Raw genomic sequence first — 27,876 nt, forward strand, 5'->3', positions numbered from 1 at the left:
TAAATCTTTACACATGTAAATCTAAACATGAATTTAATTAAACTCTATACTAAAATTTAATTTTTGAGAAATAATGTTTTTAGTAGCAAATATTCATTATTTTTTATTTAAATTGATTTGCAGATTTAAATATTTGTATGATTATTTATTGAACTTTTCCTTGGTTTATGCATATGCATTTTCAAGTTACATTTATTTGAAAGACATACTGATGGATTTGGTTGATGCAATGAACCCTGCTTGAAATTTAAATCTTTTCTGACATTGTAAAGTCCTAGATGTTGTCTTTATGGGTGTGGTAGGCTATATGTAAGTTAGTGCTGCTTATGAATTGTACTATTTCGCCTCAACCTGTTCTCTAACTATTGTGATAAAAATGAAGTGTTTGAAATGCTCTGAACACATAATTTTTTTGCGTTTTATCCTAATGTATACTTGCAGCATGACATCTGTCCCTGTGTATGCTGTGTATACTGGTCAAAACGATCAAATATACGTGTCTTGACACTGTTCAGTTTCAGGTGGTCTGTCATTCGTGTTTGTAGTGACTCACTTCTGAGTAAAGTGCAGTTAAGTAGGCTATCTTGCGTAAATGCAGAATACTCTTCTGACCAGTTTTCTGGGTGGGGCAGACTCTAATAAAGCACTTCCTCGTGTCTGCTGTGCGTGGACTAGGAGGAAAACAGTCTGAAATGGCGGCTGACTGGAAACAGAAGTGTGACTCGGAGTGGCAGCTGGGGGCTCACGGTGTCCCCATGCCCGACAGCGTGGACTGGAAATCGGTGTTTGAGAAGAAGCCGTTTGCACGCAACCTACTGCAGAACCCCTCGCCTTACGGTAATGACGTCACACCAGTCTGGCTAGCTAGTTAGCGCTACTTCGCACTGTATCATTTAATCAAATCTCTGCTTGAACTTGTTGTAACTGTATAAAGCAACATTATTATGTTGAGACAGAGTAGAGGAGATCGAGGATATGGTTGTTAAACAGGTTAGTTGTTACACCGTTAGTTTAACTATTGAGAAATTGGATGAATCATCCATGAACGTTACTCTACATAAATTGTGTTATTTTCTCGTTGTTATTAATTTGATGTACTCCCGACTTGATTTGTGTTTTAAAATAAAATGTTTCCTATTATTTTAAATTAATATGAAATTAAATTTATCTATAGGCTACTTGAGAAAAAAAAACCCCTCACACAGTTAGTAGGTAGTGGCATTATCTTCCAAATTCCTGTAGTTTATCTGTGAATATTAGACAAACTTATGAACTTATTTAAATTTGACTAACATACATTGTTTAAGATGTTAAAGGTGAATGTCATGCCTTTGTTGTCATTTTGTGGAAGAATAATGTTTTAATTTTGTGGATGTAGAGGGAAAAGAAACGGATACTAGTTATTATTTAGTTATTTTATAGTGAATTTAATAAATGAATTTGTGGAGCGCTGAAACAATGCCAAAATGTAGCAGCGAAACATACCACCAAAAATGTGCCTCTCATATTGGAACTTGTTGACTGTTTATTAAAATATTTCTGCAGAAGTTGTCTTTAAATTATATGGATGTTTTTATAATTTGGCTAAATGGATATTTGACATAAAAATGTGAAAAACGGTAGGCCTATTTGCAATTAAATTTTACTGCAGCAGAAACGGAACCTTTTCATTTAGCGAAATCTTTCAAAATCATCTCTTTTTTTTCTCGTTCAACAACCAGGTGTAAACCACACCATCCCACCACCCGAACCCCCTCGATCGGGAATGCCACCTCCTCCAAACCAACCACCTCAGTTTGAGCCCGATGGTGAGTCAGCAACCAAAACAGCATGTTCACTGCCTAAAAATCTCACCATGAGCTCACTTCTGCTGAATCGAAATGGAAATGTGTTTTATTATATCTTTAATTAGAACAACATGAATTGTGGATAGATTGAACTTTAAACCCAAAACCTTTGCTGTTCTTAATGTCTTTGGTTGCTAATAAATATGTGATTGAATCTTGTACCTGGATGTTAATTGTAGGTAATTTCTCTGGCTGGAAAAGTAGTACAGAAGTTTTACCATATGACACTAGTGGAATTCCCCCCGGGGTTGTGGTCTGCCATCTGCCTCAGTACAGGTGAGTCTCACTTCTGTCAGAAAAATTATCTTTGTCACAAAAACCTATAAAGGCATTGGTCATGTTCCAGTACAATAGAGATAATTTTACTTGTCAGAAAACTTTCATATAGTGTTCCTTAAAGTACTTTGGAAAAAAACATAGCTTGTCAGTTCTTCAGGGTGAGAAAAAGTATATATGTGACCATGGACCACAAAACCAGTCATAAGGGTCCATTTTATGAAATTTAGATTTATACATCATCTGAAAGCTGAATAAATAAGCTTTCCATTGATGTTTTGTTTGTTAGGATAGGACAAGATTTGTCAGAGATACAACTATTTGACAATCTGGAATCTGAGGGTGCAAAAAAATCAAAATACTGAGAAAATCTCCTTTAAAGTTGTCTAAATGAATTTCTTAGCAATGCATATTACTAATCAAAAATTCAGTTTTGATATACTTATGGTAGAAAATGTACTAAATATCTTCATTGAACATGATCTTTACTTAATATTCTAATGATTTTTGGCATAAAAGAAAAATCAATAATTTTGACCTATACAATGTTTTTTTTGGCTATTGATATAAATATACCCCAGCAACTTAAGACTGGTTTTGTGGTCCAGGGTCACATATGATCTCTCTGACATGGTCTTTGTGTTTCTTAATCTCAGGTGGTTCTCTTTAGAGCAGTGTGTGGACCTGAAGGCAGAGGGTCTGTGGGACCAGCTGCTGGATGACTTTCAGCCTGAGATCATCATTGAGGACTGGTGAGTTACGACCTGTTATAAAAATAGTTTTCAGTGTAAGCAATCTTCTAACAGTAATTGCAAACTGAGTTGCACAGAAAAGTCAAAAATTAAAATGGATGTCAGTTCAAAGGAAGTTCGCTGTAATGCAATGTCTTCCTGTCTTTCATCGGATTTTCAAATGATTTGCAGCCAAAAAAAAAAGGCACCAAGGAATCGGAATTCATTTCTGACATAGCTGGACAATTTAATCTGTGACACATAACTGTTTTCTATTTTAGAATCAGTTTGTATTGTTGCAATTATTGGTTGAAGGGACTAATTTCAGGCAAAATCAAAGGTTTAATAAAGACTAATATTCACTTAAAATGTCTGGGTGTTTCTCCTCATGTGTAGGTATGAGGAAAGCCAGCTTCATAAATCTATCTATCAGCTTGATGTGAAGCTCTTGGGTGCTGATGGTAAAACGGTCATCAAGCAGCACACATATAACCCTGAAGAGAACCTGGAGTGCTACTCACACACCTGGAAAAAGGTAATACATACGTGCATGCACATCTGTATTGATGTATTTATATTAGTAAGTATTTTATATTAATGTGCCCACATGACCTGTGTTTATGTGTATAGGTCTCCCATGTATTCTCCAAGTATGGGTCAGGAGTGAGGTACATTCACTTCCTCCACAGACTGAAGAACCAGTTCATGATTGAGTTCTTCAATACCAAAGTCACAGACAGCTCCATTATTATCAAGACCAGCAAAGCCAGTAAGAAATAATCACAGTCAAAAAAAACCTGGTAGGAGTTTACGCACTCTGAAGACTGTTTTTTTTTTTAAACAAAGCAATTGTCTCGAATGTTTTCATAAATTAACTGCCCTTTCACAAGATGGCTTATAATGTAATAAAACATTCCTCAATCAATTTGTGTCAGAGGTTTTTCTTGTTTGTTTTAAATGTATTCACAACAGCACTTGAGATGCACAGTTGGTGTCATTATATTTTAGTATTTAAGGCCAGCAGATGGCGATATAGCTTACTGATTGCAAACAAGACGCTGTGACCTGAACATATTATAATGGTAAAATTACATGGCAAAATACAATACAATGCCACATTACAAATGGCAAAATACAATAGTTGCTACAGTTATATTACAACTGTGAAATCATAGCGAATATGGAATCAGAACTCTGATTCCTAATTCAGAACTAGTTGCCATTTTGTGTTATCTGATGACAGTGGTATTTATTTTTGTATTATTACTTTTTTGTGACGGAAGTAACTATGGTTCCTATGGTAAATTATTGTAAGGGCAATTCACAAACAGTATAGCAATTTTTAATAACATATAAAATATATAATTTCTATATAACATTAATATAGCCTATAATTTATAACTATAAAAATAGACATATCTATTTTTGCATGAAACAGTTAGGGTACTCTAAGAAAAAAATTGCGATCCCTTTAAAGTATCTCTGTTTTTTAAAAAAAAAAAAAATTATTGTTATTGTTTTTAATTAATTTAATTAATAATCCGTTATTATAGTTGTATATAAGTGATTGCACCATATGGCTCTGCTCCAGTTTTTATGGCGTATACAAAGACCAGTGTTCAGGTATTTTGAGGGCGATAAGCTTTGACGCACCAATCAGAACGTCGCGTTGAGCTGTTGCGCAGTCTGTCGCGTGCTGTGCGCGCGGAGGATGCGAGCTTGTTTGGGATGCTCGCATAGTTCAGAACAGAAGCAGGCGCACCACGAAAACTAATGGCACGTCTCTCCTGAGAACTGGAGCAACTTCCTCTACTGCCTCCCGGTCATGTCTGTCCATTCTGAGCTCTGCTATAGAGGTAAGTTCTGTTGAATAAAATAGATAAATACTTTTACTGGGGTTTATAGTGCTATATGGCATGCACATTGGTTCACTAACTGCCACTATATCTGTCAGGACCGAAAACGCTCTTGACAGCATCTACGTTTTTGTTTATCATTAACAGAAGAAAGAAATTAACTCATTGTTTTTAAGTGTTTAGCTGTGTTTGTACTGTTACTTCACAGAATCGCACCTGTTGCCAGTCACGTGCAGTTCAGTCTGTGGCGGCTTTACCAAGTTATTAATGAGCCGCACAACCTTAGGTCTGTTAAGTTTCTTTTGTATTACTTAGGATTCGATGAAAGCTAAAAACGAGAGTCATTTTCATCCTACACAGGAAAAAGAGCGAAAGGGCAGTTATTTCTCCTGTCATTGATCTAAAAAATGCTGATGTAAACACGTGTAACTAGGCATTGCCTATTATTCACTTTATGCAGTGTTTTTAGCAGTTGTGGCCCAATGGTTGGAGAGCCAGACTTGTAACCCAAAGGTCACAAGTTCGTGTCTCAGTACCAGCAGGAATTGGGGTTGGGGGGTGTTTCATGCATCTCCCTTAATGGTACCTTTCAAACCCAGTGATGGCCTGAGATAGCCCTATTCAGCGCTGACACTCACTGCTTGCCTTTTAATCGGTTATAAATTCATAGAGGGAAAACATAGATAAAATTATATTTTTCAGTCCACCAAGTTGATTCTCTCTGTGTGATCTAATGTGATACAACAATGATCGTAATGATAGTAAATGTAACTGAAACTACAATGTGAAAAAAGACACAGAATATTTAGTTACAATCCTTGGTGCGCAATTTATCTTTCAAAGCACATTATCAGTTTACCTGATTTAGAGAATAAAAATATAATGCCTAGCACACCCATATTTTAAACATATTTTTACTAGGTTTAACAGCACAACCCCTAAATACTTTTGAATATGTCAAAAGGTTTTTTTTTTTTTCTTTTACGTTTATTCATATTATATTTTCTTTTCTATTGTCCACTGAAATAACACGTCATGTCCTTTCAGCTAGTCTCAATAGATCATCTGATAAAGTGGCCTGTTAAAAATTTCTGCAGCAGAGTAATACTTAAAGTCTTAGATTACATGAAAGTCACGATTGTCTGGTGGAAGTCTGTGTGCAGTCAAAGTGGAACTGATTAAACGGTAACCCGTCTAGCTCAGAATAGGTGTTGTCTTTCGAAATGGAAAAAAGAAACAGAATATTTAGTTACAATCCTTGGTGCGGTCAGTAACATGGGTAAACATGTCTGCAGGGAGAATGCACACATGATTGTGTCGTGGTGAGGATGATGATGATAGGGATGAGAATGATGAAGGTTGAGCAGAGGTGTTTCTGTCCTGAAGAGAGAGTCTTACAGAGAAAAGTGTGGGTAAATGAATGCAGCATCACGTTACAGAAGATCCATGCAGGAGAAAGTAACTCATTTATCCTTTCACCTACTCCAGTTGCTTCAACATCTTCCAGTCCCAGAACTTGCATCCCCAACTGACTGTTCTGTTTTCCATTCTCTTGCTGTGTTTCTCAAAAATTCAAAAAGCAAACACATGGAAATATAAGCACAACATACACTATCCAATAGCACCATCTCCCAAATGGGTGCATACACACACACACACACACACACACACACACACATACACACAGGTTAGTGGTTAACCTCCCTGGGATGAAGGGGCACCTCTAAATGGTAAAGTATCCATGAAGTTCAGTAAGAGACTGAAACATGAGACTCGGCAAGAGTTCAGTATGGCAAACCATCTTTACAGCAGCACGTTGACATATGCTATAAATATGCTGAGTCAAAGATGTGCATACACCAGCGTACAAAGGCTGCACATCTGTTTTCAACACTGTTAATAATAACAAATGCTTTTTGAGCAGCATATTTGCAGCAAATCAGTATATTAAAATGATTTCTGAAGGATTATATGACACTTAAGGCTGCAATCATGGCTGCTGAAAATTCACAGGAATAAATGAAATTTTAAAATATAGTAAAATAAAAAAAAGAGTCATATAAAATTTATATATATGACAAGTCTTGAACACACACCAAATCTACATATATTTCAATAAAACAAATACTGTAAAACATGTTTGTAATTTATATATATATATCTACATATATTTCAATAAAACAAATACTGTAAAACATGTTTGTAATTTATATATATATATATATAAATTACAAACATGTTTTACAGTATTTGTTTTATTGAAATATATGTAGATATATATATATATAAATTACAAACATGTTTTACAGTATTTGTTTTATTGAAATATATGTAGATTTGGTGTGTGTTCAAGACTTTTCCTCCACCAAATAGTAAACCAGCAACATTTTATAAATATTTATTTTAAACACTTTATATTAAACCAATGCATTTGGGCAAACAGGCCTTTAATCAGATTTAGAAGACATAAAACTTATGAATAAAAATAAAATAAAATAATTAATAAATAATTAAAATTCAAACTTTAATAAACTTTAAGAACAGTAAAACACAAAAATCCTTCCTCCTTTTCCTGATCTTTTCTCTTCTCGTAGATAGTATTATGAGTTTTAGCTCCTTGGTTGGTTTGAATCTTGCTTTAGTTTCATTTTCACTCACTTTCTTTTAACCAATAAAAACTGATCTGTTTTGGTACAAAAAGTTTTATGTTATTAAATACAATTGAACATAGCATTGCTTCATATGTTTTGCAACTTCCATACTCTGATGCTTTCACAAAGCTAATCTAGTCCATTATCTCTCTTTCCCTCTTTTGCACTCACTTGCACACACACTCCTTATTTCTCTGTGTTCAAGCTAAATGGAATGTGGTTTGTTAAGTAGCCCTGAGCACACAGCCAGACAGGTGTTTTTTCTGCTCTTTGGACAGGTAATGCAGTGTTTGCATTGCCTGCAGAATGTGATACTCTTGGAGTGAGGTAAGAGTGAAATTGAACTCTGTAGAGTTTGTTTGCACTGGAGGAAATATGAACAGAAGGGTTGAGATAGACGTTATGTATACATGAGAGGACATCAGTGGTGGTTCAGCTCACAGAATACACCCAAATAGATAATAAATATACATAAAAAATATGGTGTTCTGTAATGGAATGTGTGTACTGTGATTCACCATGCTTGTTGTTGTTGAAGAAGTGTGTGTGTCTGCGTGTATTATGGATGCTATAGTCTTTACTATAGAATTGTGCTTCTTCTATAGATATGATTGTCAGAAAGAGTGTTTTATTATTTATTACAGTTATTACATCTGTCTGTAATGGGATTTTTTTTTTTACTGCTGTCACCTTGTATTGGACATTTAATTGTTTCTGCCTATTTCAAGACATAGAACATTATTATCCAACTTAAAAGGATGGAGATAAATTATGGCAAATATTTAGGTCCCACTTTATATTAAGTGGCCTTAACTACTATGTACTTACATTTAAATTAATCATTTGATTCAATGTGCTTATTGTTGTAACAATAGTCCACTGAGGCGAGCATAGTGATGAACCCAAGAGCAGCTTTTATTTAACTAAGTGAAATCCAAAATACAAACAAAGACTTGACTTGAACAGACTTGACTTGAACAGACTTGACTTAGCATGAACAGACTAGACTAGACAAGAGACAAAGGCTACATGAGGGGTATATACCAAACAATCAGAGTCACATGACGTAATCCAACCAATGAGGAACAAGACACATGACTTGGACAACCAATCAGAACACAATGAACAAAGGAACCAATAGCAGGAATACAAGAAGGCAAAGGTACCACATGAGTAGATAGGAACCATGACTAAACTCCAAAATAAAAGACATGAGAGCTATGAACAAGAAACACAAACAAAACCCAAACCCCACGTTACAACTGTGTACATGCATGTTTTTACACTGTACTTATATTTAAAAAATACCTGCATGTAATTACATCTGTAATTAATTTCTTTAATTACATTGATAATTACACTGTTGACCCATCCATTAAACCTTAACCCACCCTTAAACCTACCCATAACTCCCAACCTATCCCTAACCTTAACCATATCCCACCTCAATAGCTGCAGAAGTGTTTTGCAATTCAATATGAACACAATAAGTACATTGTACATTGTATTTAAGTACATAGTAGTTAAGGCCACTTATTAAAAGCGGGACCAATATTTAACTCTTAAACATAGATTTCCTTTTATGTGAACATGTAATGATAGCAGAACTGAAAAACTGCAGAACTGTGCTGTCTAATTTAACACCCAACTAATCATTCAAATCTGTTGGGTATAAATAACTCTCTGAGTTCCAATCTGAATCTAACCAACATCCAGGTGCCCCCCCCCCATTAGCATTATTAGCCCTTATAGAAAATATTTTAAAGTTAATATTTATCCATCTATTATACTGTACACTATCATTTTGTGATGCCTAAATTTACTTGTAGCATATATATTTATAATATTGCCCATTTATTATTGTCCGTAACAGTAATGACTTCTCATATTGGCCAGTATTCCAGCATCTCTACTGTTAAAAGTTTATATTTTGTAATGTAAGACCTGAGAAGAACAAGAATTCATTTGCAAATAATTATGCTGCTCATAGTAAAAAAAAAAAAAAAAAACATTCTTAGTACTACATTTGAAAGAAGTCTCTTATAGCAAGGCTTTATTTGATGCAGTAAAAACTGTAATGTTGTTTTGATATTATTTTTTGAAACTGTATTATTGAGTTGATATTTAAAATTTAAAAAGCAAAAATTTCAGCAGCCTTTACATCATTATCAAGTAATGATCCTTCAGAAACCATTCTAATATGCTGATTTGGTGCTCAAGAAACATTTCCTCTTATTATCAATCCTGAAAATGGTTAGGCTTTAATTTTTTGTGGAAACAACACATTAAAAATATTTTAGAATTCTTCAATGAATGGAAAGTTCAAATGTACAGCATTGATGAAACTGATACAGAAGTTTTTACTGTAACTTTTGTGCACCCTTGCTGCATCGTTCTATGTTACAATGTATATGACATGCAGGTTTTTGTTAACTATATTTTCTTCTACATCAGCTTTCTACACAGACACACCTTTGACTTCGAGTTCATGTCTTTCAGAGTGGAATAATGATGAAACTCTGCAGGTCCTGACCTGAAGCTCCACAGCTGCTGCTGAAGACTTGCCATCGCTTTGGCTCTCACACAGATCTCTACCAGAATCTGGCCTCCTGAGGTTACTTGAGTCCACCCACCTCAAAATACCACCCTATGAGGCACTAGTAAGTCATTTGAGAATATTTTGACTTGAGCTGCCTCAACTGCATTTACATATTCTGTGTTTCATTGATGAATTTGAGAGGAAATCAAAACGTCGGTCCTCTAAACCAAACGGTCTAAAACTCCTGTATAGGTGCAAATGAATCTCAGCCTAGAACCGCAGTCAACGTTCACTAAAAAGTGTCAACCCACCACAGATGTTTAGTATAATTTATTATTCCAGTCCTTCCAAACTTCCAGTACAGAAGTTTATGTTCATGTGTATTGGTCAGACAAAATATGATTTAGACAGAATTTGTCTGAACATGAGCGTGTATCTGGTGTATGTGTGTGTGTGCTGTGCTAAATATTGCATAATGGCAGTGTCGTGATGAGTGGCGGGTGAAGTTGAGACTGCGGATCCTTCTAGAGTAACGCTGGTCAGGATGAGGGGCCACTGTAACACACACCACAAGACCTGAGCTCTCAGCCTTCCCGCTGCAGTCTGATGAGTGTGTATGTATGTGTGTCTCTCTCAGTCTAATGCAGTCTGGTGGGTTTGTCTCTCTATGTATGTGTGAGCATGCATTTTTCCTCACATGTACACATCTGTTGATCTTCTTTACCTTTGTCTTATGTTGGATCTGTGAAGTAATCTGCTGGTCTCGGTTTGGTACATCCCACTTATAGAGGAGCATGTAATATGCAACATGCAAAACTGCAACAGACTAAGCACGTGATTCTAGGTCAAATGATCACACACAGTCTCTGATCCGAACACTTGATCTAAACCTGTCATTAGTTAACCACCTGATCTTAGATCGATCTGCAACAGGTTAATTATTTAATGCATGGATGGAGACCATGAAAGCAAGAGTAGAGTTTCTCAATCCAAATGCCCATGTTAGTGTGTCAGTCACTTGCACCGTCTGTGTGCATGTGCTCCGGTGAGTGTACACGTGACTGTGTGTGGTTCTGTTTAAAATACCAGGTCAGACAGGCCCAAGGGCAGACATTTGTACAATATATATAAAATGTATATAAATAATGTATAAATAAAAAGACTTCATCTTTAACCATGTTAATCATTAAAGGTTTTTTTTAGGTATGTTTGTTTTAATAAAAGTATTGAAGACGTAAAAATAATATATATATATATATATATATATATATATATATATATATATACACATATATGTACACTATTATCACTCATTGTTTAGGTCTAGGATATAGGTTCTCAGTAGTGGTCCTGAAGGCCCCCCCACTTCAGAAAGGATCCACTGAATTGATTGAAAACTGATTAAAAGTGACAGTAAAGACATTTATAATGGGACAAAAGATTGTACTTTTGAAACTGTATCAGGGTTTCCACAAAAATATTAAGCAGCCCAACTGTTTTTAATGTTGATAGTAGTAAATAAAAAAAAAATGTTTGAATCAAATCAGCATACTGATCCCAGAATGCTATTGTGAACATAATTTACATTTAATGGTATCTTACAAACTTCACAGGCTTTGTGGCATATCTATTAGTTTTAGTTTAGTATGTTTAATGACAGCTATAGATGACCATAAGCTGGTGATAATTGGAGGTGTGTGTGCTAGTGGTGAGTAGAGAGAGTGGAGAAAAGAGAGGGGAATGTACTGAGATTATGGTGTATTGATACTGAAAGCAGGTCTCTGATCACAGTGTGTGTGTGTTCCTTGGAGACAGCTGGAACACTCTGTTCTAGGACTCACTTTTAAAAGACTGGCTTAAAGGGATACTCCATCCCAAAATGAAAATTTTGTCATTATTCACTTACCCCCATGTCGTTCCAAACCTGTAAAAACTTTGTTCGTCTTCAGAACACATTTTAAGGTGTTTTGGATGAAAACCGGTAGGCTTGAGACTGTCCCATAGACTGCCAAGTAAGTAACAGTGTCAGGGTCCAGGAAAGTATGAAAAGCTTTGTCAGAATAGTCCATCTGCCATCAGTGATTCAACCGTAATGTTATGAAGCGACAACAATACTTTTTGTACATGAAGAAAACCAAAATTATGACTTTATTCAACAATTCCTCTCCTCTGTGTCTCTCCAAATCAGCGTAGTGCCATTTTGGCAAATCTGAGCAGTATTTAGGTGGAGTATGCTCTTCTGTGTCAGGGTGAGCTATACAGTGTATATCATGCTTTCTGTGAGTGTTTGTGTATGTGGCTGCCTTACACAGTTAGAGGTCAACTGTTTCACGTTGTCCTTCTGCTATTATTTAGTCAAGTCCGTGTGAGCGTGTGTAATCAGTATTGGGTGGCAAATACGATAGAGCCTCCAAAAGAGAGAGAAGGTGTTAAAGCACTCTCACTCTCATAAACGCCTCTCAATCCACAGGGCAACAGCAGCTCAGTAGTTGTCAGTGTGCAGGAATGGATGTTGCGGCTAAGAATTTGAAATGAATTCATGGAATTATATATTTATATAAACTTAAAATTGAACATTTTTAAAAATTTAAAAAACAAACAAACATTTTTTTACCTAAAAGTGGTGTCAACATTACAAATATTATTAAATTAATTCATAATTAATTATTTGTATTATCATTTAAAGTAGTTCATTGTTAAATGTAAAAATGAGGGATTTAGTTAAATTGTGGATGTTCCCTCTTCTTTCACTTTAGCTAACCATCCTCTTCATTTTCCTTTTTCACTCTCACGTTTCCTAGAACGGATCCTCTCCTCCCCTCTTCTCCCTCCCTCTCTGTCTCCGTCTGTCACTTTCTCTCTCTGGTGGTGGTAATCTTAACCACTAAAAGGTGCTAACTCCTATTAAGCTGTCAGAGCTCTGTGTGTAAGCCAATCCACCCAATCACTTACCAGCGGCACTGACAGACTGAAACAGTGTCATCGTGGTAATCCGAGACATTTCAGTTTCGGCACACACACATACACTTACCTACACACATAACTGTAAGGGAGTAAATGCATACATGCTCACTTAGACACATACCCAAACAAACACATAGACCATCACCCAACATCTACAGAAACATACAAGACACTTTCATACACATGTATTTGTGTTTATGTTGTAGGGCCAGGTGTGATGGGCAGGTTATTTTTGGATAGTGGTGTAGAGTAGCACAGTAAAGCTGATGTCCAGGTAACCATAGTGCAGCTTAGAAAGTGAAATATGACCACATGGTTCAGTCCAGCATGTCACTCTCAATCTCTACCACACAGGTGACGGGTGACATGGAGTAATCAAGATTAAAAATGTATAAATGAATGTGTTATGTCAGAGCTTTTGGTGCATGTCAGCACTCTATTGAAAATTTCTTCATATTCTATCTGATTAATATATACATTTTCAGATTGAATTGGAAATATTTGTTACTGTTTTCTATTAGAATTTTTTTAAGTAATTTATTTATGTGATGCTAAAGCTGAATTTTCAGCAACCATTACTCCAGTCTTCAGTGTCAAATGAACCCTCAGACATCATTTATGCTGATGTGGTGCTCAAGAAACAATTCTTTGTATTATCAATGTTGAAAATAGTTGTGCTGCTTAATATTTTTGTGCATTTTTTCAGGGCGCTTTGATGAATCGAGAACTCAAAGAACAGTATTTGCTTAAAAGTGTTTGAACTCTTTAGAACTCTTTTTCAGCATTATAAATGTCTTTGTAACTTTTTATCAATTAATTTTTTTCTTAAAAATAAATTTACTGACCCCTTAGTGCTTTTATCCTAATTTTACTGTCTGTTGCTCTCTTTCTCCCTCTGTTTGCATTTAAGTTACTTTTTTATGGTCATTTTTATATAAAATAAATATAATAATAAAAAATAAAAAAATTCTGCTTTTCAAAAATTGGCATTTACTTTAGTTATTAGTTTCAAATGTTTTACTTATTTAAAACTGAAACCATGCTATGTGTTTTATGTATCTCTTTCATTTTAATGGTGCCACTGCTGCCAGTCCAGTTGTAGTATTAGGTTTGACTGCTTGTGTCCAGTGTAGGCCAGGCATGACCAATGAACCACTGATAAGACCTGTGGTTTAGATTAGGACTGAGATGGCCTCATTCACATTGTTATTCATGTGGTATCCACGTATAGACATTGAGCTTTATTCATAAAACACAAGCAAAATTTCTGTATAATAATTTGTAAATGTAAATCTTATGTTAATTGTGGGATTATATTACAAAATACATATCATGATTGATTGAGCATGCTTTGTATGAAATAATACCACTCTTCTTTTCTGTCTGTCAATCTCCCAACCTCAAGAGGAGAGCCATTCTCATCACCATATCTGGTCATGGCTCCTCCTCTACTCTTCCACCTTCTCCTCCTTCTCCTCCTCTCTCCACAGGTGTGTGCGGGTGGAAGTGCTCATGGGAACAGCAACAGTAGCGCAGATGGCCCCAAAAGATCCTGTGCTGAGAAAGTCAAATGTCAACCAGGGATTTTACTCCCTGTGTGGCTCCCACAAGACCCCTCACTGGCAATGCAGTCAGTAAGAGCAGTGATCTACTTTGCATTTCTTCTCTACATGTTCCTGGGTGTGTCCATCATTGCTGATCGCTTCATGGCTGCCATCGAGGTCATCACCTCACAGGTGCACAGCAACACAAAATAGACAGACAGACAGACAGACAGACAGATAGACAGACAGACAGACAGACAGACAGACAGACAGATAGATAGATAGACAGATAGATAGATAGATAGATAGATAGATATTTTTGTGGAATCTGTGATACGTTCCACATTCATTTGAAATATTTTTTTTTTTTTACATTATAAATGTCTTTACTGTCACTTTTGTTCAGTTTAATGCGTCTTAGCCGAATGAAAGTATTAGTTTCTTTAAATACAAATAGGCATTACTTCATGGTTTTTAAAATATAATTTTGATTTTCCAGCTAAAAAGACTGCTACATTGTGATTTTTTTATTTAGCTAAAAATTACTTATAGCGTGGTATCATATTGGTGGCCAAAATGACCAAAATATTATGGTTTTATATACTTGATTTGTCATATAGGAGAAAGAGGTGACTGTGACAGGTGCAAATGGAGAAAAGACAGTAATGACAGTTAGAATCTGGAACGAAACTGTATCCAACCTCACTCTGATGGCCCTGGGTTCATCAGCCCCTGAGATCCTGCTGTCAGTAATAGAGGTATGCACACATTTTCAAACTAGCAACTTGCATCACCCAGTAGTTTAGCACAAGAGACGTGAAGGGTTTTTTTTTTTTTTTTTTTTTCAGGTTAATTATTAAACGACTGACTCACACACACTCATCTCATTTCATCACAGTGATGACTTCAGCTGCTGTTCATCCATGTAAAAACATAATTTAACTCAATGTGTTTTAACACAGAAGTCGTCAGTTAAATATTTCAGATGTCAGAAAGAGCTCATTTTACTTCTTCATTATTGCATCTGGTGAATTAAGAAATGATTCCCCAGAAATGTCTTATTTTTACAAGATTCGGTCTTTCCTAAACCCTTAAGAAATATAGCAACATGCAGGGTAGTAAAAATCTGTTCATCGTTCAGTGGCATTCAACTGTCATTGGTTTTTAATTCCAGTTCGAAAAAATTATATAAAAAGTCCCTTAAATGCTTACTAGAACTTAACAAAAAGTACACACATCTAGCAGGCAAAAGAGCTTGATGAGAGTGCTCAACCACATAAAATAACAAAAAAGGGAATAAAAAGTTGCCACACCATAGCTCCACATGTTCTCACCAAAGGTAACATTTCGAGCCATGGCTCTTGATCAGACAAGGACAATTTTTTCCTAAATGAATTACTAACACCTGAAATGTATGTCATACTTGAAAACATATTGTATATTAAATTATACATTATTACTAGCTTTGGACACATGGTGGTGTTGTTCTTCATCTGTGTGTGACAGGTGTGTGGACATGGTTTTGAGTCAGGAGAACTGGGTCCTGGCACCATAGTCGGCAGTGCTGCGTTTAACATGTTTGTGATAATCGGAGTGTGTGTGTGGGTGATACCTGATGGAGAGGTGAGGAAGATTAAACACCTCAGAGTTTTCTTTGTTACTGCATCCTGGAGCATCTTCGCCTATATCTGGCTTTACCTCATCCTGGCAGTCATAAGCCCTGGCATTGTACAGGTGTGTGTGTAAGCAGAACATGTTTGCATAATGTGGCTGTGAATATTTATTAGAGCTGGGCAATGATTTATCATGATTAATTGCATCCAAAATAAAAGTTTTTGTTTATATAATACATGTGTGTGTACTGTGTATATTTATTACGTATACATAAAGACACACACATACAGTTAATATTTTGAAAAGATTAACATAATTTATATGATATCTATAAATATATTTAATATATAAACATAATATAATTTTCTTAAATATATGCATGCATGTGTGTTTATATATACATAATAAATAAACACAGTACACACACATATATTATGTACACAAAAATGTTTACTTTTGATGTGAGTAATCGCGATTAATCATTGTCCAGCACTAATATTTATCTTTTTAGGTAAATGTCTTGGCCAATTTAATTAACTTATTTTCATGTGTCTGTGTGTGTGAGGTCTGGGAGGCTCTGGTCACTCTTTTCTTCTTCCCTGTGTGTGTCTTAATGGCTTGGATCGCCGACCGGCGCCTGCTCTTTTACAAGTACTTGCACAAGCGTTACCGTGCTGATAAACGTCATGGTATCATTGTGGAGATGGAGGGTGAGCTAGCACCCAGAGGCATTGATGCCATCATGGGAGAAAAATATCAAAACTGCACCACCAGTGTCAATATGGAGAAAACCAAAGAAGCTGAACAGGACAGAGAGGAGGTGAGAGAGCAAATCGAAACAGAGAGAAAAACCTAATCAGATCTTTCTTCTATGAGTGAAATTTTGGTGAATGTTCTTTTGTTCCAGTGGTTTCTATGTATTGCAGGGATTATCGTTGCTAGTTTTTTTTTTATTATTATTCATACTTTTTATTTTCATCAATAAGCAAAACAATACATTCCATTTACAGATAATTATTTTGTCAAACGCCCTCCCAACTCACCTAAACAACGTATCAGTCACAGTTATATGTAGATTGCTAGCATAAATCCAATAAAACATAAATAAATGAAAATAAACTTAAAGTAATAAAAAAAAATATTGGTTGAATGTGTCTCACCACCAGAACGTTATCCTGCATCCTCAAGAAACTTCAAATATAAACCCCGCCTTCTCTTATAAACATTCCTGGCAACCAGTCAGCTACATTGTGACAGTTATATATTTCCATTCAAAATTTTCTTTGAAATAATTAGTACTGTTATTCAACAAGGATGCATTAATTTGATCGAACATGGTTGTAAAAACATATATATACCCTTGTAAGAAAGTCATATAGTTCATATCTATTAATATATTTACTGATATATCCCTTGAGACTTACTGATATAAAAATTATAATTAAATTTATTTGGAGTACTACTTGTGCACAATGCACATGTCTTAATATTAAGCCTTAAATGTGTTTTAATATCACCATTGATGAGGGTTGTATGATCTTTGAATAATATCGGTCTTTAAATGCAGGATATTTAAAGTGTACCTAAAGTATACTTGCAGTAGTTCCACTTCAACACAATCAAATATACTTCAGTATATCTTTAGTTGGACTTCAGCACTGCTTCCACACAATTAAAGTGCATTATGTACATTTAAGTATATTTATTTTTCACTAGGATACATACATACATATATATATATACATATATATATATAGATATAGATAGATAGATAGATAGATAGATAGATAGATAGATAGATAGATCATGTGACATTGAAGTTGCTGCTGAAAATCTTTGCCATCACAGGAATACAATACAGGTCCTTCTCAAAAAATTAGCATATTGTGATAAAAGTTCATTATTTTCCATAATGTAATGATAAAATTAAACTTTCATATATTTTAGATTCATTGCACACCAACTGAAATATTTCAGGTCTTTTATTGTTTTAATACTGATGATTTTGGCATACAGCTCATGAAAACCCAAAATTCCTATCTCAAAAAATTTGCATATCTCATCCGACCAATAAAAGAAAAGTGTTTTTAATACAAAAAAAGTCAACCTTCAAATAATTATGTTCAGTTATGCACTCAATACTTGGTCGGGAATCCTTTTGCAGAAATGACTGCTTCAGTGCGGCGTGGCATGGAGGCAATCAGCCTGTGGCACTGCTGAGGTGTTATGGAGGCCCAGGATGCTTCGATAGCGGCCTTAAGCTCATCCAGAGTGTTGGGTCTTGCGTCTCTCAACTTTCTCTTCACAATATCCCACAGATTCTCTATGGGGTTCAGGTCAGGAGAGTTGGCAGGCCAATTGAGCACAGTAATACCATGGTCAGTAAACCATTTACCAGTGGTTTTGGCACTGTGAGCAGGTGCCAGGTCGTGCTGAAAAACAAAATCTTCATCTCCATAAAGCTTTTCAGCAGATGGAAGCATGAAGTGCTCCAAAATCTCCTGATAGCTAGCTGCATTGACCCTGCCCTTGATAAAACACAGTGGACCAACACCAGCAGCTGACATGGCACCCCAGACCATCACTGACTGTGGGTACTTGACACTGGACTTCAGGCATTTTGGCATTTCCTTCTCCCCAGTCTTCCTCCAGACTCTGGCACCTTGATTTCCGAATGACATGCAAAATTTGCTTTCATCCGAAAAAAGTACTTAGTTTAATTTTATCATTACATTATGGAAAATAATGAACTTTTATCACAAAATGCTAATTTTTTGAAAAGGACCTGTACATTTTTAAATATATTAAAATATAAACCATTTTTTTAAATTGTACAAATACTTCAAATTATTAGTGATTTTTGTATTATTGATCAAATAAATAAATACTTGAGACTTCTTTCAATATAGCAATTTTTAGTATAGTAATATCAGTACTACTGTAGTCATAAAGTAAGTGGGATATTGTACAGTCAGTCTGTAATTATTGCAAAATAAACAGGTTGATACCAACCTGTTCACCTAACCAGAGTTGGTAACCCGGCTGGATGTGGTCTCTTACATTTAAAGATATTGAGCAGAACATTGAAATAAAAAGGGTTTGGAGGTTACCATGACTGTCTGTGGTTGCAGGTGATCCGCATGCTTAAGGAACTGAGAGAGAAGCATCCAGATAAAGACCTGGACCAGCTGATCGAGATGGCAAACTACGCCACCATGCAGAAACAGCATAAGAGCCGGGCCTTTTACAGGGTGCAGGCAACACGCATGATGATCGGTGCCGGGAATGTACTGAAGAAACATGCAGCAGCTGAACAGGCAAAACGAGCAGCTGGAGATTCAGTGGAGAATGACCTGGCCACCTGTTCTCACATTGCTTTTGAGCAGGCACAGTACCAGTGCAGTGAGAACTGTGGGAGCGTCAGTGTGTGGGTCTGCTTACAGGGGGGAACCGGCACCAGAACTTTCCATGTTGATTACAGGACAGAGAATGGGTCAGCCAGTTCTGGGGCAGATTATGAGTATTGTGAGGGAACAATCATATTTCAGCCTGGAGAGACACGCAAAGAAATAAAGGTGAGATAAACACACAGTGGTGATGTCTGATCCATGAACAGAATGTTCTTTTGAAATACATCTTTTTAATTAATTCAACCAATACAACCTGCAGAGTGAATCATTGTGTTATGTTCGGTTATGAAAATGAATCTATACTTTCTCAGTTAACACACAAATTGATAATATACTCCAACACAGCAATAAACAGAATATGATGCTAAAATATTCATTATATATCCAGATTAACAAGTGAATAATTTGTAAGTGATTCAATTAAAAAAAATCAGATTAAAAAAATTTGGTAAAATAATTCAAAGAGCATGTGAAAACACAAAATATATATTATTTAAATTCATACAAGGATGCATTAAATTGGTCAATATTGAGTGACAGTCAATACTTTTTTAATGTTAATAAAGTATATTTAAATTAAATGCTGTTCTTTTGAATTTTAAATATTAAGCAGCACAGCTGTTTTCAGCATTGATAATAATAAGCATCAAATCAGCATATCAGAATAATTTCTAAAGGATCGTGTGACACTGAAGACTTTAAAATATATTAAAACAAAACTATTTAAAGTTATAATAATATTTTACAATATTACTGTTTTGAAGTGATGACAATTAGAGACCTTATTCAAAAACATTGTAAAACTTTTGAATAGTAGTGTATGTATTTGAGTTGAATATGACTCATGTGTATGTTTTACAGGTGGGAATTATCGATGATGATGTGTTTGAGGAAGACGAACACTTCTTTGTGCGACTCTCGAACCTGCGGGAGTGTGAGGGCGGGACCAACACTGATGGTGCCCGACTGGTTGAACCCTTCGTAACCACCGTAACTATTTTGGATGATGATCATGCGGGAGTCTTCACGTTTAGTCAGCGGGAGCTCTGTGTGGGTGAATGTTCAGGTGTGGTGGAGGTTCCGGTGAACCGGACGTCAGGTGTGCGTGGGACTGTCATGATTCCATATCACACAGAGGATGGTTCTGCGCGACAGGGTGTTGACTATGAACAAACAGAAGGAGAGCTAGAGTTTACCAATGAGCAGACTAGGTAAAAGTTCACACTAAAGTTTTCAATTCAAATTTTACTTTTACACACAAAATGGGAGCATATTCTTTTTACTTTTCAGATACACACAAATCTGATTTTATGTAAAAATTAGGTAATTATATAAATTCAAAAAATGTAGTGGATATACTCTTTAATGCATGAGTGCATGTGTGTTAAATTGATTGTGGAGTATTTTGGTAAGTATCTCAATAAGCAGTCTGACAGTACCACTTAAAACCTTAAATTACGGGCCATTGATATACTTTACTAACACATACAGTGCATTTATGATGTGTTATAAGGTATTATAAATTAACATACACTAACATTCAAAAGGTTTTGTGTACATATTTTTTGTTTTTGAAAGTAACTCGTGCTCACCAAGATATTACTGCATGTATTTTGTAATATTTCACAATATTACTGTTAAAGTCAATTTCAAATGACTGTTTTCTATTTTTGAAATGTACTTTTCTATTAAAAATTATATTATATTAAAATTATACTGACTTTTGAACGGTACTGTATGTCAATTCAAATATCATATATGTCAGGTTTTAGAATCTATGATATAACATTTTTCAAACACACAGTGAGCATTATGAAAGACTTAAGTTAAAAATACAATACTCTAAAATATTATTCTGAGCTGTAATTTTGTAATACACTAATATTAAACCTCATAATACTTCTCTCATCTCTCAGCATACAAACATTATTTGTCACTATGCCATCACTTTTCATTTGCACCACTAGAGGTCTCTTCTACCCCTGGGCTAGTAATAATACATCAGTTGCATCAGTTGCATACGCCTATTTTTTGTTTTCCTATAATCCCTGCCTGAAACCTTCAGACCCCAACATGTTTGTGTACCACATCGTATCTAAGATGATCTGTAATCTTCTGTGTGGACTGCTGTGATTTTGAACTTTGGATTGTTTGATGTGTGCTCTGATGGATCCTACTCAGGTGTCAAATTTACTGTCACTCTCTATAAGCTAATAATGGCTTCTGAGCAGCAGATGTTTTTTTTTTTTTTTAAGTTAAAAATCAGTTTTAACCTAGGACTTATCCTGGGCTGAAATGTTACACTGACACAAGGAGAGCACTTGACAAACAATGACCAAAACATAATACATTTACCTGTTATCAAAACAAATTACACAAATCTTAAATGCTCAGTTCAGCAGTGGTTTGTGGAGAATAGAGCATGTACACAACTGAATGCTCATCTCAGTTCGTCTGTGTGTGGGTTAATTATTAATGCACTGTGTGTTAAAGTATTCATGCAGGCCTAACTCTGATGTGATTTAAATGCTGAGGTCTCCTTTAATATTTCAGAGGTAAAACCAAGAGGAAATGATTATTTGTCCTTTGCTCTTTGTGTGTGTGTGTCCACAGTAAGACACTACAGGTGCGCATCATTAACATGCAGGAATATGAGAAGCGAGAAAATTTCTACATTGTCCTTGAAGAACCTAAATGGCTCAAGAGAGGGATTTCAGGTCTGTGTGTGTTACTATTCTTTTTAATCATCCCAGTATCTGTTACAGTATTTACATATTTCTCTGTGAGGGAGATTTCTATGAATGCTTGTGTTTATTATTTGTTTAGGCTATTTAGATAGCCTCATACTCACCTCTCTCTCACACAAATACACACACACATTTCTATGACCAGTGTCCAGTTTCAGATCAATCAAGGACCAAACTAGACATGCGTCACACACAGTAACTAGATCCAACTCACCTACACACACACTTCAGCCTCACGTTTGTGTATGTATGTAATATGAGCTCATGTGTCCGAATAAAAGTGAATGTTAAAGAGAGAATTAACACCAGGTTCATTAGTGAGCTAATCAGCTACTTGGAATCTCTTTCATTAACCTAACGATTGACCAAGCATTGGTGTAGATAAGTGCAGATAGATAGATAAATAGATAGATAGATAAATACATACAGTATATACAGGTTATAGAAATAAATACACATATACATAATACATAAATACACGTGAAAAGAAAATACACATACTATAAATATATATATATATATATATATATATATATATATATACACACACACACACACACACACCGGCCACTTTATTGGGTACACCTATTCAATTACTTGGTAAATCAAATTGCTAATCAGCCAACCACATGGCAGCAACTCAATGCATTTAGGCATCTAGACGTGGTGAAGACGACTTGCTGAAGTTCAAACCGAGCATCAGAATGGGGAAAAAAGGGGATTTAAGTGACTTTGAATGTGGAATGGTTGTTGGTGCCAGACAGGCTGGTCTGAGTGTTTCAAAAACTGCTGATCTACTGGGATTTTCACGTACAAACATCTCTAGGGTTTACAGAGAATGGTCCGAAAAAGAGAAAATATCCAGTGATCGGCAGTTGTGTGGACGAAAATGCCTTGTTGATGTCAGAGGTCAGAGGAGAATGGGGAGACTGGTTGGAGATGATAGAAAGGCAACAGTAACTCAACCACTTGTTACAACCAAGGTATGCAGAATACCATCTCTGAACGCACAACACATCGAACCCTAAAGCAGCTGGGCTACAGCAGCAGAAGACCACACCAGTTGCCGCTCCTGTCAGCTAAGAACAGGAAACGGCGGCTACAATTCACCCAGGCTCACCAAAATTGGACAATAGAAGATTGGAAAAACGTTGCCTGGTCTGATGAGTCTTGACTTCTGCTGCGACATTCAGATGGTAGGGTCAGATTTTGGTGTAAAGAACATGAAAGCATAGATCCATCCTGCCTTGTCTCAACGGTTCAGGCTGGTGGTGGTGGTGTAATGGTGTGGGGGATATTTTCTTGGCACACTTTGGGCCCTTTAGTACCAATTGAGCATCGTTTAAATGCCACAGCATACCTGAGTATTGTTGCTGACCATGTCCATCCCGTTATGAATACAGTGTACCCATTTTCTGATGGCTACTTCCAGCAGGATAATGCACCATGTCAAAAAAATTCAAATCATCTCAGACTGGTTTCTTGAACATGACAATCAGTTCACTTTACTCAAATGGCATCCACTGTCACCAGATCTCAATCCAATAGAGCACTTTTGGGATGTGGTGGAACGGGAGATTCGCATCATGGATGTGCAGCCGACAAATCTACAGCAACTGCGTGATGCTATCATGTCAATATGGACCAAAATCTCTGAGGAATGTTTCCAACACCTTGTTGAATCTATGCCATGAAGAATTAAGGCAGTTCTGAAGGCAAAAGTACTAGCAAGGTGTACCTAATAAAGTGGCCAGTGAGTGCATATATAATAAACAGTTTATTTTGAATTGTGGTAATTGTTTATATTACTGTTTGATCAAATATATGCAGCCTAGATGAGCATAAAAGTCTTCTTTCAAAAACTTTAGTTTACATATTCATTCATTCATTGATTCATTTTCAACTTGCATGCTGCATATAGATCTGCTGTTGAATCAGGGTAAGGTGACTCTACTAACTCTTTGTACATTTATTTTGCAGTGTATGTGCAGTTTATTTATATAAATATTTATCCTTTCCTCTCCCTCTCATTTTCCCCAGCCACCCCTGGTCCAGAATTGGAGGACGCCAGACGTATAGCAGAGAAAGGAAAGCCCATTTTGGGAGAACACCGCAAGTTAGAGGTTATTATAGAGGAAAACATTGTTTTCAAGGTACATACATGTCATATGTATACATACAGGAGCAAACTACGGAAGCCCTGGGAGGCCATGGATTATTATTTTTCTTTCTTGTTTTTTCATATCACAACATAACAAAAGTTGTTTTCTCATGATGTCCAACCCATTATCCAACAGCAGCACTAACTGTAGACTAACCAAATGAAGTAATAAAATACACAAAAATATCAGTTACTTCTGTTTCAGAGTAAATAAAGCAGTAATGAAGTCATCAGATCAGAAGTCTGTTTGATCAGAAGCTGTCCTACATGTAATGGTCACATGGTCAGCCCATCCAACAGAACTAATGAAAATCACAAACAAATGATGTAATATCATTTTATTTCAAATAGATAAGAAAAAGTTGTGGGTTGAATCCAAGGAGCTCTAAAAGATTTTAGAATAGTTACCTGTTGCATACATCCGAAAGCTCTCTGCCTGCACTTGTGGTGTTTAATGCTCTGTTGTTAGACCATTGAAAAATGTGAATTACACAAATAAAATGTTTAGCATGTCTCTGAAAAAAAATGAGCAGTGATTGATTCATTTATTGTATTGACTTTATTATTAAGTAAAGCAAATGTTTTGTTGAAATGTCAACAACAGTCAACAAGTTATGATAATGTGAAAACAACTTTTGTCAAGATCAAAAGAATATTTTTGTGTGATCACGAAAAAAAAAAAACTAAATAAATAATAATAATAATCCATCGCCTTATAGGGCTTCTGTAACATACACATTAACTGAGTGCCCAATTTAGTCTGTCTCATGCAGGCAGAAGTCATATAAGCTGTGATTCCTTCCCTCTCATAGGTCCGACAGGGAATGGCCCCTAATGGAGTCTTAGATGCGGTAGTAGACCACTTGCCTCAGTGTGAAGTGTGTTTTGGAATTGCCCTAAACTTTAGCCTTTAAACACTGTCTGATTGAATCACACCTAAATTCATGAAGATTATATAAGATTGCAATTAAATCTTATTTCTTCATCACAGCTCTTTCTGTTTTAATTTGTGTTCATTAATTGAAAGCTTTAAAACTTAGGCTTAATACACAGCCTACAGTACCCTGATAATTTTTCAATGAAACAAAATGTTAATTTGACTGAACAAGAACTGAGCATGAACAGTTCTATAGTGCAAATTATTCAAGAATACTGTCAATATTACAAAGAGGATTTTAAAAAAGTGTGCCGACTTTTACAGAGCAATTTCTCAGTCTGATTGATTGCTGTTTAATGGATATAATTCTCAATCACTGAGCTTTACTATGATGTGCACATGTGTTTAGAATACAGTAGACCGGCTACTGAAGGACACTAATCTTGCTGAAGTAATTGGCACACACTCCTGGAGAGAACAGTTCATCGAGGCGGTAACAGTCAGTGCAGGTAGAATCAAATCATTTTGGTGTCTATGCGTGTTTCTACATATGTGAAATGATTTATGCTGTGTTTGTGCCCATAAAAACTCATAAGAGATTATTTCAGGTGAAGTTTTATTTATACCTTTCTCTTTTTCTCTCACTGTTTTCAGGAGAAGGCGATGAAGAAGGAGGGGAGCCTCAGCAACCATCATGCTGTGATTATTTCATGCACGCAGTTACAGTGTTCTGGAAGATTCTGTTTGCGTTCGTTCCACCCACAGAATACTGGAATGGCTGGGCCTGCTTTATTGTGTCCATTCTGGTCATTGGGCTGCTAACCGCCGTCATTGGAGATTTGGCATCTCATTTCGGCTGCACGGTGGGCCTCCGTGACACAGTCACTGCTGTAGTGTTTGTTGCCTTAGGAACCTCCATTCCAGGTAAATCTGAAACATAGCTTGTGTGTCTGATAATGTGAAACACAAGCAACCAGCTATCATCTCCCTTTCCCCTCTTAGATACATTTGCAAGTAAGGTCGCTGCTAAACAGGATCAGTATGCAGACGCTTCGGTTGGAAACGTAACCGGTAGCAATGCGGTTAATGTTTTCCTGGGGATTGGCGTGGCCTGGTCCATTTCAGCTGTTTACTGGGAGGTCAAAGGTCAGGTGTTTCACGTCGAGCCCGGCTCTCTTGCATTCTCTGTCACACTCTTCACCATCTTTGCCTTCATTAACATCGGTGTGCTGATGCTACGGCGGCGGCCATCAGTGGGCGGAGAGCTGGGCGGACCCAAAACGCAGAAGGTTCTGACTTCACTATTGTTCCTCGGTTTGTGGCTTCTCTACATCACATTCTCCAGCCTAGAGGCCTACTGTCACATCACCGGCTTCTGAGGAGAGAGAGAAAGACAAAACCAGACTCAAACTAACACTAATGACATTCACATAAAATGAGTTATGTGAGAACTGAGCTATGAGAGAAATGCAAAGTGTACTATATTCTATGGTAATATGTACATAAAGTAGATCCCATTCTGTATAAACAAATGTACATGAAATGAAAGAATGAGCAAGATTGTATGACTGCACTGCTGTCAGGGACATCTTTAACTGTTGGTCGCCTTTGGTTTCAAAGCACATTAGAGGTATTATGAACCTTTGACATCACTAGACCCTCAGTGGCATGGAGGACTTTTAACACACTGCAAGATGTAGCAATTTTTTGACAGGACTGTGATGTCTTTTTATATGCTGACTCATGACCAGTATTTGACGTTCCTTGAAGAGATGCTAGACCTCTCTCTGAGAGAAAAGGTACTTATGGCTCTCCATAGAAATGACCAAAAACTCTTTGACAAGTGAAACTGAACTTCTTTTTCCAGTTTTACTTAAGGATGTCAGACATTGTGGGACCTACCTTAACAAGTTGATCAAAGAAAGAATGTATGTGATAATTATGATTATCATAATTCACATTAATATATTTACTAAAATAATGAGTCTTATAGTCTGTCACTTCATCAATTCAGTCAAATCTATTATTTCAGCATTTACATGTAAGTAATCAAATGTAAGTAAAAAAATAATAAATTGAAGTGTTTGTTCTTATTGTGCTTTTGTATTCTGATTGGAACATGTTGTATTTAGAAATTAAAAATGAAATTACAGTTGCAACTATTTTGGCATAATCAGTACAGTTCCAAAGGCCATTCCTTGAATTGTTCTGGTTTTCTTATAATTTACTTGACTAAAGTCTATTCCTTTTTATGAGCGTTTGTCCTCCTATTTTTACAGTGAACACTAACAATATACACTTTATAGAATTTTTGAGGTGCGCAAATGCTTTAGTTAATTTTCCAGAGGGGGGTTTAAGAATTATGAATGTGAATTATTAATGTTGTAAAATTACTAATTACACATTATAACGCGGACGTAATAGCAACACTCCAGCGGTTGACAATATATATATATGTTGTTTTACTTGTGATGTTATTTGTGTGAATTTTATTTATTTATTTATTTACTTGTCTTTTTTATATCAATGAACGAATCTTTTTCGTGAACTGATTCAAAAACTACTAGAATGAATGAAAAACCCGCCACTACAAACCAGTAGGAAAACATCTCGGTTACGTATGTAACCACAGTTCCCTGAATAGGGAACGAGATGCTGC

At 36.0% G+C, this 27,876-nt stretch overlaps 2 protein-coding genes across 2 annotated transcripts; both read left to right on the forward strand.

The window, feature by feature from the left end:
• The first annotated feature begins 609 nt into the window (after positions 1–609).
• nccrp1 (P1, F-box associated domain containing) lies at positions 610–3,779 on the forward strand. Its single transcript, XM_042724314.1, has 6 exons — positions 610–837; positions 1,722–1,808; positions 2,027–2,123; positions 2,780–2,875; positions 3,251–3,389; positions 3,485–3,779. Exons 1-6 carry the CDS (start codon positions 693–695, stop codon positions 3,632–3,634), a joined length of 714 nt encoding a protein of 237 aa, XP_042580248.1. The 5' UTR covers positions 610–692; the 3' UTR covers positions 3,635–3,779.
• A 630-nt stretch (positions 3,780–4,409) lies between these two features.
• slc8a2a (solute carrier family 8 member 2a) lies at positions 4,410–27,363 on the forward strand. Its single transcript, XM_042724315.1, has 15 exons — positions 4,410–4,710; positions 9,861–10,021; positions 14,270–14,600; positions 15,029–15,166; positions 15,915–16,142; positions 16,588–16,842; positions 19,154–19,597; positions 20,294–20,643; positions 22,046–22,149; positions 24,101–24,118; positions 24,220–24,332; positions 25,153–25,218; positions 25,627–25,726; positions 25,872–26,141; positions 26,220–27,363. Exons 3-15 carry the CDS (start codon positions 14,301–14,303, stop codon positions 26,594–26,596), a joined length of 2,763 nt encoding a protein of 920 aa, XP_042580249.1. The 5' UTR covers positions 4,410–4,710; positions 9,861–10,021; positions 14,270–14,300; the 3' UTR covers positions 26,597–27,363.
• The last annotated feature ends 513 nt before the right edge of the window (positions 27,364–27,876 follow it).

The sequence above is a fragment of the Cyprinus carpio genome, chromosome B5, assembly GCF_018340385.1.
Source record: "Cyprinus carpio isolate SPL01 chromosome B5, ASM1834038v1, whole genome shotgun sequence".
Classification (NCBI taxonomy): Eukaryota; Metazoa; Chordata; class Actinopteri; order Cypriniformes; family Cyprinidae; genus Cyprinus; species Cyprinus carpio.

Excerpts from the sequence above, each read along its gene's own strand:
- nccrp1 (XM_042724314.1), top strand. The coding sequence starts at position 693 with ATGGCGGCTGACTGGAAACAGAAGTGTGACTCGGAGTGGCAGCTGGGG. Across the intron at positions 2,876-3,250 it reads GAGATCATCATTGAGGACTG|GTATGAGGAAAGCCAGCTTC; the intron begins GTGAGTTACGAC and ends CCTCATGTGTAG. Across the intron at positions 3,390-3,484 it reads ACTCACACACCTGGAAAAAG|GTCTCCCATGTATTCTCCAA; the intron begins GTAATACATACG and ends TTATGTGTATAG.
- slc8a2a (XM_042724315.1), top strand. The coding sequence starts at position 14,301 with ATGGCTCCTCCTCTACTCTTCCACCTTCTCCTCCTTCTCCTCCTCTCT. Across the intron at positions 14,601-15,028 it reads TCGAGGTCATCACCTCACAG|GAGAAAGAGGTGACTGTGAC; the intron begins GTGCACAGCAAC and ends TTTGTCATATAG. Across the intron at positions 24,333-25,152 it reads AGGAAAACATTGTTTTCAAG|GTCCGACAGGGAATGGCCCC; the intron begins GTACATACATGT and ends TCCCTCTCATAG.